Source organism: Poecilia latipinna, unplaced genomic scaffold, assembly GCF_001443285.1.
Source record: "Poecilia latipinna isolate Pla-1442-1.1 unplaced genomic scaffold, P_latipinna-1.0 Scaffold604, whole genome shotgun sequence".
NCBI lineage: Eukaryota > Metazoa > Chordata > Actinopteri > Cyprinodontiformes > Poeciliidae > Poecilia > Poecilia latipinna.
The window spans coordinates 120,687-135,008 of NW_015113220.1; the positions used below are offsets into that span (position 1 = coordinate 120,687).

A 14,322-nucleotide genomic window follows, 5' to 3' on the forward strand; every position below is an offset into this window, starting at 1 on the left:
TATACATACATGAACTCAAATATCTGAGCTATATCCATGAACTCAAATATCCGAGCTGCATCTTTATCCATGAACTCAAATATCCGAGCTGCATTTTTGAACAGCGCACAGGGGTACGCAAAGTGCACTAAACCGCAGCGAGTAGCGCGGGTTGTAGTTTTTTGCGTCTTCAGTTTGATAGTTTGCGAGCGGAAGCGACTGCCCAAAGGACTGCTTTTCCCAGAAACCCACGCGCCCCAATTAGAAACGTCAACGAGCCAGTGAACATTAAGCGGAGCAGACCAAAATCCCAAACAAGGAAATGGTGGGGGAATAAAACGACCAGATTATTTAATTAATGCATGTAATAATTAATATTTTATTTTATTGTAATTTAAGACGTATTTATGGGTTAAAATGGATTACGACTTCAAAACAAAGCTGGCAGCCGAGAGGGAGAGAGTAGAAGATCTGTTCGAATATGAAGGTTGCAAAGTGGGTCGAGGCACCTACGGGCACGTTTATAAAGCTAAGCGCAAAGACGGGTAAGATAACCGTGATCGGTATTGTTTGTTCTGAGATTCAGCCCATTGCAGGATGCATTTTGGGACCGCGAGTCCCGCTTGTGTGTTGAACGCAGCGTTAGATTTGAACCTCCCCGAAGCGATAACCCTCTGCGTGTGTGTGTGTGTGTCTGTGTTTTTGTTTTCATGTAACGCACGCATTCACTCACCAACGGTCCCCCTCTACACTCACGCGCACTCACACTCACACTCACGTATACACACACGCGCATACTTCCTCTCTTTCCTCCTCCTCCACTTCTCTCCCAACACCCCCAAATAGCAACATTAAAACCACGGCTGCTGGTTATCTCTTAGAAAGCGTGGCGGCGAAGGTAGCTCGTTGTGCTGCAGCGCTCCGTAGGGGGCTGCTAGCGACACTTCGGCGGGTTACGGTGGCCCCAGCTTTAACAGTGGCAATACCAAACTTTGTTTACAGACACACTAGATTATTAGGGGCTCCTTTTATTTTTGACAATCTGTGTGAAGCAGAAGACAAGCCCAACATCACAGTAAATGGGATGTTGACGTTTCTGCTTAACTGTTCCTACTGTCAGTACTTAACCGAACCCCGTTTCTATCTCCTTGTGGGCTTTTATTTGACATTTGTATGCTAACCAAGAGGTGAATCACTCTGACCCTTCAGCATAGAGGGGGAACAAGGCAGTAAGTGCTATTTACAAAGGTTAAGATCAGCTACTTTTCCCCCTATCATACTCTGACAGTTCTGTGTGATAACAATATGACATAGGAGACGCATACTCCACACTTACCAATTGCACACATTTTCTATCACTAACAGCAAGTTTGTTTTAAATTGGTAAATCAAACTATTACAGTTTCTTTTTTTAAAAACTAAAGAAAGTTCAGAGAATAGATCATTGCTTTTCAAAAACTAGGAAAATGATACACAAATGTTTGCATGGACCATAAATGTTCTACATATTTGGAGAGATAGTTTGCAGGCCTAAAGTAAAAGAAGCAGTGGCAGAGAGGGGAAGCTATTGAAGGCTCCCAACTGACTTCTGAGGAGGCAGGATGATCGGTAGTCCTTGACTGACTGCAAAATACCTGCAGCAGTGGCTTAGTGACAGCAGCCGCTGAGATTTCAATTCCCAAAGCATAGAACATACTAAGTACTGAGGATCTCCACAACTGACTTTTACGTCAGTTATGGCACAAAGTGCTACAACTGACAGTACAAGAAAAAAACTGTTTGCTCTCATCTACATTAATGAACTTAAAGCAGTTCAGGGATGAATCAAAACTGGGTCTATTTCAGGCTTGCGAACCAGCAATGTGACTGGAGAAGGAAGAATGATTTTTTTTTTTATTTGTCCAGGTCTCAATATTTTGACCAGGAGTGTATGAATTTCTAAGTCTAAAATATCACTCAAACCACAAGCGCGTTAAAACCAGGAAATGTTTGAGTTTTTTTTTGCCTTCAAGGAAATACTGTGTTTGGAAAACATACTTACATGATTATGAAAATGAATGTGAACTTTGGAGTCGATGAAATAGAGAAAAGTCAACAGTAGACAGAGATGAAACAGCTGTGTAGCTTTTAGAAAAGCTCTCATCAGTGAGGCGAATCAAAACAGTTTGCCAGGGTCCATAAAGATTAGCCCTTAGCAATGGAAAAATGTCATGTGGTGTAATGGAGCCATATTTACTCTGCCGCAGGGCGATGAGCAGGTCAGGATTAGAAGAGCGCCGAAAGAATAAAGAGCCAGATTTTCTATTATTAGGTTTATTTATGAGCTCACAGGCATATTTAATGATCATTTCATCAGTTTACAGGTGTCTGGCTCATCAGTTCAGTCTTGTTAAACTGTTATTATAACTCTGGGCAGAATTAAATGGAGTCGTACCATTAGCTTAATGCCTGGAAAAACCTATAAGTATCTTTACGCACATGGCCATGGATCCCACTGACCTCGCTGGTGGGCCCAGGTTCCTGCTAATGTTGCATACAGATGCAGATAAATTAGTTAGCACCTCTGGTAAATATATGTCTAAAGCCATAAAATAGATAATTTTTTTAAAGATTTTTTTGGCTCTAGTGGCCTTTATTTGATAGTTAATTGACAGGAAAGTGGGCAATGAGAGAAGGGGGAAGACATGCAGCAAAGGTCGCCAATGCTGGGAATCGAACCTGCGACAGCTACGTCGAGGACTAAGGCATCCATATGTGGGTGGTGCTAACAACTAACATACAAATGAAATCAGCCATTCACAATTTATATTGTTCTTTAGCTACATCTTAAATATGGATTGTTAGCAGGCAAGAACTGTGGTCAAATTGGAGCAGACAAAAAGTCAGCATTGCCCAGTGGTATCAGGAGTTGGTTCCCTCTGATGGAGCCTGAGCCTGGGTTGGATTGCCAGTGGCAGCAGAGGAGGCTCCAGGGAAAGGAGGCATCACCTGTTCTCACCGGACCCAACCTGTAAAGCTTATTAAAGTGAAAACTCCTGGTGCCATCCCCTGTGAGTGGAACACCGGGAACGAATTAATCCACCTTCTTAGGTAATATGAAGATACTCGACGCTTTTTATTTAACGTCGGTGCGCTTCGCACCTAAAGCCAGACCAATACGCTGCTTTAGCAAGTTAATCCCACAAGAGGGATGGCAGAGCTCAACAAAGTGTGAGCAGGGTTTAATGTGCAAAAAGAAATTGAAGGATTGTCCCTCAATGTGCATTCAGTTTGGAGTTCTGCTCTTGGACTGTTAGACAGGATTAGGAGTGTGTGGCTCGAAGAATGTGCCAACATGAACAAGTAAAGTATGATGTATAAAGCTGTTTACAGTTTTTTTTTTAATCCCGTTTGTTTCTAATCACTGAAGAAAAAAGGTTGAGGACCCAGAAGGATGGGTTATTTTTGTTTTGTTTGTGGACAAAACATCCTGAGAAATTCAAGTTTTAGTATTGCCGTGATTAAATTTGAAGAGTAGACTTTAATTGTTTGTGATTTAAAAAAAAAAATCTAGTTGGAAATAACCTCATTAATTATTTAAAGTGACTGAAATTCCACACATTTACAGAAAGTAAAAAAAATCTCTAAAATTGTTTCACTATGTTTTCTGGCATTTAGAAAAAAGAATTGTACTAATTCAAGAGAAGTTTGGTCTGATTTACCTTTGACAGTAAAGAGTAAAAGATGAATGTGTCTTTTTAGTCAGTGTATGTAGACTTCTTGTTTGAACAGTATTTATATTGGGAGTACAGGTGATGTCATGTTGCATGAGAGAAAGCAGTCACTGTAAAACATGGAGTCACTATTATTCCATAAACAAATTGATTACCTTGTTAACATTCTGTGTTAATTAGGTAGCTAGGTTAACTGTCTTTAGCATCTTGTGTTAGCTTTTGAGGCAGTTAGCGCTACTAACTATATGCATCTGTGTCTGTTTGGAATCTCCAGGGAATTTTAATGAACTGTGAAATTTTCAAAAGTCTGCCAATATTTTCAAGTCCAGTACTTTCTGTCACAGAGACTTATCAAAGGCTTAAAAGCATCAGCCTTTCTGTGACCTGCTAAAGCGTCGCTCACTCTTTAATGGTAGTGTCTTTAAAAATGCTGTCTTCATAGGAATTCATGTTCTCTTTCAAACAGCTGCTTCCATCCTTTGAGTTTCTTCTCTGATGGTGAAAAAATAAAACTTTGACTCTTTTAGTAACAACTTCTACACCAAACAGTTGTTCTTAGTGCAATCTGGAACTGCTTTGTTATTAGGGCTGTAGTGATACAATAATCTCACGATACAATACAATACGATACGATACGATACACAATATTCTGCTCACGATACGATATATATTGCGATACTCAGCAAACGATACAATTCAATACACTTTTGCGATTTTCTGAAAGATTTTAGAGGGACAGAGTGATTTTGGATTGAATTAATTTAACTGAAAACTGATTAAAAGCACCAACTACACAATACCTGCACCAACTACACAATACCTGGCTCTGGTTGGACATGGACACAGACTTAAAGTCAACAGCTGGAGAAAATGAATCGAAGTGGTGAGAAAACATGTTTCTTTTAATTGAAACAGTACAAACTGTAGTTTGCACTGTTGGTGCAAATAAAGTGCACCAAGTAGCCTGCTCTGAATAGTTTGATACCTTTTTAACCTTGACACTTAACATCTGAAGGAATCACTCTAAGCCTGATGACCTAATTACTCTCCTGGCAAAGCAAGCAGTGAGTGAGCAAGGTGACAGTTGGATTTTACGATACTTGTGGATGAATATTGATTTTTTTCATTGTACTTTGGCACTTTTCGCTTCATACCTGTCTGGTGACCAAGTCTGTATTATATTACAGTACATTAATTTTAAAGGAAAAAAACTCAAAAACATCTTAAAAGTTGCTGTGCTGGACTTGTAGCTGAACATATGTCATTACATTTTTGCGAGAAAGTGTATGATTCATAGCTTTGAATGATGTATGAGTGAATACAAGAGGCAACAACAAGTCCCTTAGTTCCTAGTGAACCTCTGAGCATCTGTGTTTTTGCCCTGCAGAGTGCCTGATAAAGTACTTCATGGTCTGAATTTGCTTAAACTATAAGCACCTATTTTGTTTATAGACCAAAAACTGAAATGTGACGAGTGCCTGCGCTGCTCGGTTAGCGTCTGCCAAGTGTGCCTGAGAGCTCCTTTTTTAAACTGCGTCCATCTGGGATGCAAATGAGGCTGGAGAGGGTTTGATGTGAGCACTACTAGGAAGTGTTTGATCTGTGCAGGCTCCGCACTCTGTCAAGTCCTCTCTGGATGCTGCTTACGCTTTAATCATGCCTCTCAGCGCAGGTTTTAATGGGGCCGTTTCTCCCTTTGGCCCTGATTTCCTCCAGTCTGCCTCTCCAACCCGTGGCCCTCAACACAGTGAGGCTACTCAGTTGAAACTATCGCTGTTAGCCTGCAGACTCTGCTCTGCCCTGGAGGCTCACATTTCACTTATTAACTGATTTTCATGCACAGATCTGATTCTCAAGGGCAAATGGGAAAGAAAAGGGAAATGTGCCAGCTGAGAGCTGCAGCCAGGCCAGCGTGCAGTTTGAGTTTCTGTCTTTGCATCAAGGACGAATTTCTGCAGACCAGTGGTTCTGCTGTGGAACATTCTGAATTTACAGCAGATCACCCTGTAGGGAACCCAGGAGAACTCACTGAAGTTAAATGAGCAGTATTATGTAAAATCAACTTTTATTTTCTTTTTTTCTAAGTTTTACATCATGTTATGAAGTTATTCCCTCAAAACTGCCATACTATGCTTAAAACTACAAATCCACATACCCTGCTATTAGAATAACACATAAGGTGTTTATATGTATTTCTTAGTGTAAAAATGTATATGAACACATTTATGTCAGATTTTTTCACATGAGAACATTGTGCTGCTCTACTGTCTAATAGTAATAACACCTCCACTCCTTTCTGCTTTTCTCTCCACAGGAAGGATGAGAAGGAATATGCACTGAAGCAAATTGAAGGCACTGGAATATCTATGTCAGCCTGCAGAGAAATTGCTGTAAGTCCCACTTTTTCTAACTGAGGCCTTAAAGATCCCCATCCTTTAAGAAAACTACATTAGAATCTAATGATGGAGTCAGACATTTGACTTTTTAAGCACTTTTAGCAGATATGTCAAGTCTAGACTTTCTATTAACATTTAATTCTTTGTTGTCCCTTAGTGTTACACAGTTAATACGGTATATTATTAAGAATTACTGTAAAGTTGAGGAGAATGTCTATATTCATTACATGTTGCCTCACTGAACACCAGTTTATGGTGGAACATTATGAGTTGATGAGCTAAAACTAAAAAGACAGCTTTTTGCTTTATATCTATTTTATGTACAGTACCATAAACTCTGAATATGTAGCTTGGCATAGATGTGTACCATAAATTAATCTTTTATTGCAGCAGCACAATCTCGCACAGGAAAACCGTGAAATATTCCATCTTTATTCTCAATGTTTTTCAGTGGGGGACAAAAAATTCCCAGGTTGAGAAATTATTTCTTTTAACAAATGTATTTTTGAAACAAACAATCTCTTTAAAGGGGCAGAATTATGTGTCTTTTCTGCACATAGTGTCATTTTATAGCATAATTAAGAAGCTATTTTACTTTCAGTTGTTATTAGAATGCTATACATATATCAAATATGACTGAAAAGTAATTTGACTTCGTAATGTAAGGCCTTGAAATTGGGCCTTTCTCTCTTTAAAAACCTCCTGCTCTTTCTGAAACTTTGCCTTCAGGAAGTTATCCCAACATGGCTCCTTTATTAACCCTTTAACAGTATTTTTACCAGCATTGCTCTGAGAATTAGCTCCTGTAATGAGCTCAGCAGATGCACAGTTTCACCAGGTGTTTGCTAATTGCTGCTTGCTAGTCTCAAGGAACTAGACATCAAGGACTCCTGGAAAGCTGCTGTCCTCTGTTAATAAACCAAAAGGAGCCATTATGGAGTCAGACAGCAGGTTAATGATCCAAACCATGAGATGGTTCACCATGCACAGATTCTGTCTTCCTCCGTGGCCGTCTCAGTTCACAGACCTGAATCCACGACTTGGCATGGCTTTCATGAGAGAATGAAGCTACACACTGAGTAATGTTTAATCAGAAGGTGTGTTAAGGTCAGGTGTGTGGGTGGTTACATAACAGAAGTCACATCTTTTCTGACTAAACCAGTGCAAGCATGCCTCGCATACCTTTTCTCCACTTGTTTCTGACTCGACTCAGACATGTTTCAGCTGCAGTAAGGACATTTGTCTCCTGGGGAATTGAACCTGTTCTGCAGCTCAGGTTAAGGAGTTCCTTTTGCTGTACAATGTAACATCTTTAAAGACTTGTTGGTTCAAGTCTTTAAAGATGTGGGAAATGCTGCACAGTGAATCATTTACATGACGTTTGAAACTTCAGTGCTGGAAAAAAACGTGCATTTTCACCAACTCATCCGGGAACATAGCTGTCTAACGCTTAGCATAGCCGTTACAGCACAGCACTCACTGAATCTCATCATGTATTGGAACCTGTTCCAATACATGAGCTGCCGTTTGTGATTAGTTTGCAGTAGTTTATCTGTCTCTGAACTGATGGCATTGGTGAACTCACCACGCTGCAGTGATTCCTGTTATCGACTCCTTATCAGCAGATACGCTGACAGTTTACAGCCCTATAGCAAGTACTACAACAACTACTATGACTTCATAACAGTTATCTTAATGAGACTGATACAGTCACTTCTTTCTTTCCTTCTTTTTCACCAGCAGAAATATTTCTAAACAGCTGAAGTTGTCTCTCTTTTATACAGGTTTGAAGAAAGCTAAGATGTTTTACCAATTCATAACCACCATCATTATTATGAAATTGCTCCAATTTCCTTAAGTTTTGGTGATTGGCGATTGGTTGATACTTGAGAAAACGGTGTTATCCACTAAGTTTATCTACCTTTGCAAAGATCTGAAAATCTCTCTTTTTACTGTGTGGCTAAAACGGTCTCAATATTCACAAATGCACAGAGCAAGATTTACAAATACACAGGACAAGATTCACAACTTGTGATTGGCTGTATTTTTGATGCAAAAACAAATCTATTTGATCTACAAGCTGTTTCTGGCCTCTTGACTTTCCTCATCATTTCTGTGTGAGTTTTGAGACTCTCCTGATGTCTCAATCCACAAACGCTTTTTTTATTTAACATAATAATCAGCAACCAATCAGAGCTTCCTTGTTTCAATCAATCATATAAATGAACCCCCACGTTAGGATAACTTATGTATAAGAAAATCACATTAACCCATGAAATATCTATTTAACATATTTAGCTACTTGTCCCCTTATTATGATTATTGATGTTAATCGATTTAATTGTGCAACTACCAACACAGGCTAGCGATGTAAGTGTGTGAGCTGTGATGCTGAGCTATGCTAGCACTTCTGTATGCTAATAGCTTCAGGCTAGTGTCTTTCCTTATAGTTGAACTTCTTGTGATTCAAGTAACAGCCAGCCTAACAGTTGACAGCCTGGGTTTGTTGCCTCTAACAGAGGTAGCAGCTCAGGCTTTTGTGCAATTATTGTCCCAGCAGCTGTTCTCGGCCCCAATATAATAATAGCCTTTGTATGTTATGAATTGCTATAAAGCCCTGGTCTTTAAATTATAAAGTATTTTAGCAATGTACTAACTAATTTAAGACACACTTTTCAGGAACACAAAGTGATTTATTTACTTATTTAATACCTGTCTCTGTCTACATTACGGCCTTCACCTGTGAGGATGGGATATGAATCATGATTTAAGGAATGAGGTATTAGATACAAAAAAATGTCCAAACTCTGCTTCAAAGAGCTGATGAGTCAATGATTGTGATGAACATCACAGAAAATTTGCTTCTGTATGACCACCATATGGTGGGCGATATGGACAGAAGTATGATTTGTATCTCTAAACTTTGCACATTAAGAGCATTAAATCACATTTTCTAATTTATTGATATTTTAATCCTGAGCCACTGAGAACTGTTCAGCCGCAATCATTGTTCTTCACAATAAATCAGTAACAATATATATCACGATAGACACATGATCAATATCAATATATAACACACCTGACAAAATATTCACTATGGAAGATTCACTCAACTCTGATTCAGAACCACACAGCATTCTGGGGGATGAAGGCAGAGGAAAGGCTTTAGCAGCTCAACCTCTGTCATGGAAGACATGACTTTAACAAGAGTCTGGATGAGAAGAAAATAAGAAATTTATTAAAACCTTGCAAGGTGAGAACAGAAATACAGAGTCAAAGGTGTCTGTCAAGTCTGCTATGACTAACAAGGATCTGACTTCCTTTTATACGTAGGTTCTAGTCAGAGAAGAGAGACTTGATTGGACTATAGGTGTGAATGCTTGATTGTTATGTACCAGGGATTCTGTGGAGCCCAACACAGATGGTCTGGCCATTTGTCTGTTGTTAAGGAAAGAGGGTTGTTCTTTCATGCTAAAGAGGAAAATAAGTTCTATATTGGGGAAGTAACACTTAGTCTCCAGGATCAAGGAGCTCTCCCCTGCTGTTATATGACACTGCAGAGGTCTTGAGAGCAGCTTGACCAATATCATGATAAGACTATATAGAAAAACATAAAGCAGAAGAGGGATGAGGAGCACATTATAAAATTTTCCATTACACCTCTCACAGCTTGCTAAGAAAAGTTGTTGGTATTAATTAAGAGACTCGCTAGAGTAACTTGGGCCTCATAACTGCTAAAAAGTGGAAAAACAACAGCGAGGAGTGAAAACTGGATAAAACAAGAAAAGTCACATCACCAGTTTGGCAGTATTTCAGATGTTTAAAACAAAAAGACTAATCAATAATTTTTGATATTGACTGATATGAAATGCTTATGTCATGATATGTTTTTCAACCACATCGTCCAACCCTAGTTTCAAAATATTTGTGATTTTGTGTTCATGCAGTTCAACTCTGACAGAAAATGAATGAGGGCTGACAGGTTGGTGGCTCTCCTGTAGTGAAACTACTTCTGTGACTGTTCAGACATGTCTGCCAAAACATGCAAATATGAGTCGAGTTTAAGGCACGCTACACATGCTACAGCAATCACACTCCAAACGGAGTGTGATTGCTGCTAAAGGTGCTTCAGCAAAGTATTTCGTATTTGGGGTATTTTGTTGAAGAGTTTGTTCCTTGTGCACTCTATTTTATTTGATACTCTGATGTCAATTAGTGTTTGTCATACACGTTTTATATGTTTATCGTCCTCATCAGTGGGCGAGCGTTTCCTTTTCTTATTCTGTTGCAGATCTTGTTTTTCCAGTTTGAATTGAAATGCTAATGTAAAAAGTCAGTTTGTGGATAGTATTTGTGTGTTTTTTTTGATGTGCTATAAAGAGGTGTTTCTTTTTTTTTTTTAAATCCATAATGAAATTTGTGTATTTTGCAAAATTGCAATTTTGCAAACACTTTTTTTCATATCACGAGTCATGCTAGTTTGTATACAGCAGCAACCTGCTTATTTGTTGCCACTGGCCTCCTTGGATAATACACAGCTGGCTCCACCAGAGCTCTAACAGCATGGCACTGTTCATCAAAAGTTGAGTTTGTCATTTGACACTGTTGAATCCGTAGATGTTCTGTAAAGTCACTGACTACCATTTCCCAAAATGTTGCAATTGCAGCTGCTTTCGAGCAAAAGGAGCTTGTCACTTCAATGCCTCAAGACTCTGATGTTTTCTCTGATGGCTGATGATGAGCACCAGTGCCGTGACTGAATTACAAATATATTTCTTGTGCTACCATCCATCACCACCATGATTTTTAATGACTTAATGACGTAATTTTAATAGCAGCAGCCAATGTAGGGAGATACCGCATGGAAACCTGTTCCAGATGACTGTGGCTCTGGAAAAAGGCATCGTACAAAACAATGGCTCAATTCCACAAAAAGGAAAACAACGGAGCAAAATTTGAACATCCTTGTGTCATTGGAGAGTTACAGTTGACTGTTTACCGTTGCCTCATATCTAACCTCACTGAGGTTGAGGGGATGTGCAGCTAAAATGATAGAAGTACTCAAAAATGGCTTTTCCAAGTTTGAAGAAACACCTCAGGTGAGACTGTGATTGCTGTGATTGCTGCTCAGGAAAGTATTTGATGAAACCGTGTGAATACTTTTGTACACGTCATTGTTTTTAATAAATCAATGAAAATTTGAGCAAAGCCATTAACATTGTTAGTCTGCAGAAGGGGAAAAAGTGAATTTAACCAATTCTTTATTAACGCACTTTATACTATGTGAGCTTCCAATGAAAGTAATCAGGTGATGTGTGTGTGTGTGTGTGTGTGTGCGCGCGTGTGTGTGGGTGTGCATACTGCACTTTGAGACATTTCACTCTGTTTCAAGTTCACTCAGGTCGTCAAACTCATACTGTGTCATAGGTCGTGAATGATATTTACCTTGTTTAGCTGTGGAGTGATTCTTTCCTTCCTTGTTTTTGTTGATTTGTTTGCTCATATTTTCTAAAGCTCATGTTTGTTTTTGTCTGTTCTTTGCACTCTTGCTTTCATTTTATTGGGCACTGATTTCACATAGTGTTTACGTCATGCACACACTTTATGGGTACATCGTCCTCATCAGTTGAAGCTGTGCTCTTTCTCTTTTTCTGTTGGAAATCTTCGTTGTTATTCCAATTTGAATTTAAATGTTAATGTAAAACGTCAAAGGTTTGGGGGCATTTGTCAGTGATAGATCTCACATCTTAGGTTCCAGTTCTTTTGGTCTGTAGAGGGAACATCCATCCATCCATCCATCCATGGATGGTCACACATACACTCTTATACTTGACAGTCATTTAGAATATTCAGTTGACCTAACCGGCGTCAACTGAATATTTTTGGACTGTGAACAGAAACCGGAGTTCCTACAAAGTCTCTGAAGTGGCAATGCAATACAAATCAATAAATATCTGAATCTCAAGTTTTAATTGCATGGTCATCATCTGGAGAGAGGTGGACTGTTTCCTCAGGGTCTGCAGTGAGTCTCTGCCTTCAGTGGAGGTGTTCAGTTTTCAGGTAGTTTTTAGGTCTACCTGTGTAAGTAGAACAGGTAGAAAAAGTGTTCTACCAACCCAGGTACCACAGGTGTTGCTAGAGCACCAAGACCTGTTCCTACCTGTTTCTTATAAACCGGTGTTGGTAGAAGGAACAGGGATAAAAGCGTCAAGGCTTCATTTGGTTTGTCATGGTCAAGAAAGGGCGGAGTCGCATCTGGATACATTACAACCTTGACTTGTGGGCTTGAGTTATGAATCATGACTTAAGGAATGAGGTGTTTGATACCTACAAATGTCCAGATTCTGCCTTAGAGGGCTGAATCATTGTGTGATTGATGAACATCACTGAAAATTTGCTTCTGTATGACCGTCACATTGTAGGTGATATGGACTCCTTCAGCTTAAACTGAATCTCAAGTTTAACCTGAAGGAGAATATGTTTTCTTTTTATCTTTACATCATACAGAAGAAACAGAGATTTCTACTGTTTTCTCAGGGTTACGATTTTGCTTCAAACAACACTAAGATTAACCCTGTAAGGAAATCAAGAAGATCTGTAAATCTGTGTGATTAATTTTATTATTAATCCACTTATTGATGTCTACTCTTTACTTAAATGCAGTGATTATATTTCTTTGCTATGGATTACCTGATCTGTTAAAGCCCACGACCCGCACCGAGACAATGGATTGACAGATGTTTAGGAACCTTTATGGAGCTTTTTGAAAGTGTTCTTCAAAATGATATTACCCCTGAGAGAAAAGAGAAAGAAAGACAGCAGAATTACATTCAGATTCATTCAAATGCCTCAAAACAGAACAACTCGGAGTGCTTCGCATGCACAGGCTCCGGGGCCGAGTCCGCCTCGACTACCTTTGTACTACTCCTTTGGTACAAAGGTAGTGTTGGATCCAAAAAGGTGACCATGGTGAAAAGATGTTATTCATTTGGCTGTTTTTGACAATTTCCTTGTTCAAGACATATGTGTGCTATTATCATGGTTAAATCTCTTGCCTCTTTAAATAAAATTCTGTCAATCAGCAGTATCACCACTCTTGCCAGATTGCCATCAGGATGACTGATGGTGAAGTTTGCCATCAGGATGACTGATGGTGAAGTTGCCATCAGTCATCCTGTGAATTTAACCAATTCTTGATTAAGGCACTTTATACTATGACAACTAGTATAACTAGTTAATGATGGCTTCATAGATGGTGAGTTATACCTGTTCACAAACCCCCTTGTGAACAGGTATGACTCACCTGTTCACGAAATACAAGGAAATACAATTTCCTTGTATTTCGTTAGTGTAACTACCCATTTATTGTGACGTTCCTTTACCTGGACAAACGGCTGTCAGCACATATATTAACTCTCAGTCAGAACTCACTAACTAAAATGAAGCAGAAACCTCTGAGATGGGAATGTGAACCGTTTTAATCTATCAATCAAGTTTATTTCTATAACACATTTCTGCAACAAGACAGTTCAAAGTGCTTTACATCATGAAAACATAAAAACATCATAAATAAATCATACAGTCAGCAATTGTGAAACCAGTTACTTACAGAGATTGCATTTTGACAAGTGCCATCATTAAAGTCCTCAATACACATCAAATACGTTGGTCAATGTTCCAGTGATTATGGTTCTAAAGCAACTCTAAGGTTCAGGTCCATCACTACTTCCAATCCTCTGGCTTTTGTGACAGCCACGGGATTTAAAATATAAGTATGACAAAAAAAAAAAAAAAAAAAAATCAGTCAGTGATAAGATTGCTACACTGAATTCACCTTTTATATTTGTGTTAAAAAGAATGGAGGAGAATTCAAATTAGGGGTATCCCGATACAACTTTTTCACTTCTGATACAACACCAATATTGCAACTTTGAGTATTGGCCGATACAATATCAGGTCAATATTGCATCATACATACTATGTTAGGTCCGTGGTTTCACATTTAGTACTGGCATTTAAAAGAGTGTCCAGCCCTGCTTGTCTGATGTTTCTCCCAGCATTTTTCGCTCACTAACCAGCAGCAGCGGGATTTTAGCACTTTGTGAAAAACAACTGTGAGCACTAGAGATGTGCCGATCAGGTTTTTTCCTGCCGATACCGATACCAATCACCCATGACGGCCGATCACCGATACTGATCACATAATATATATATTTTTTTTTAATCATAAACCC

The 14,322-nt window shown here is 39.0% G+C and overlaps 1 protein-coding gene across 1 annotated transcript in view; it reads left to right on the plus strand.

Moving 5' to 3' along the window:
- Positions 1–153: 153 nt before the first annotated feature.
- The window catches only part of cdk19 (cyclin dependent kinase 19), a 74,480-nt gene continuing 60,311 nt past the window's right edge, over positions 154–14,322 (plus strand). The window contains exons 1-2 of the mRNA XM_015042857.1: positions 154–524; positions 6,007–6,082. Of these exons, the coding sequence (XP_014898343.1) occupies positions 397–524; positions 6,007–6,082 (204 nt within the window). The 5' untranslated portion in view covers positions 154–396. The remainder of the gene's footprint in view (positions 525–6,006; positions 6,083–14,322) is intronic.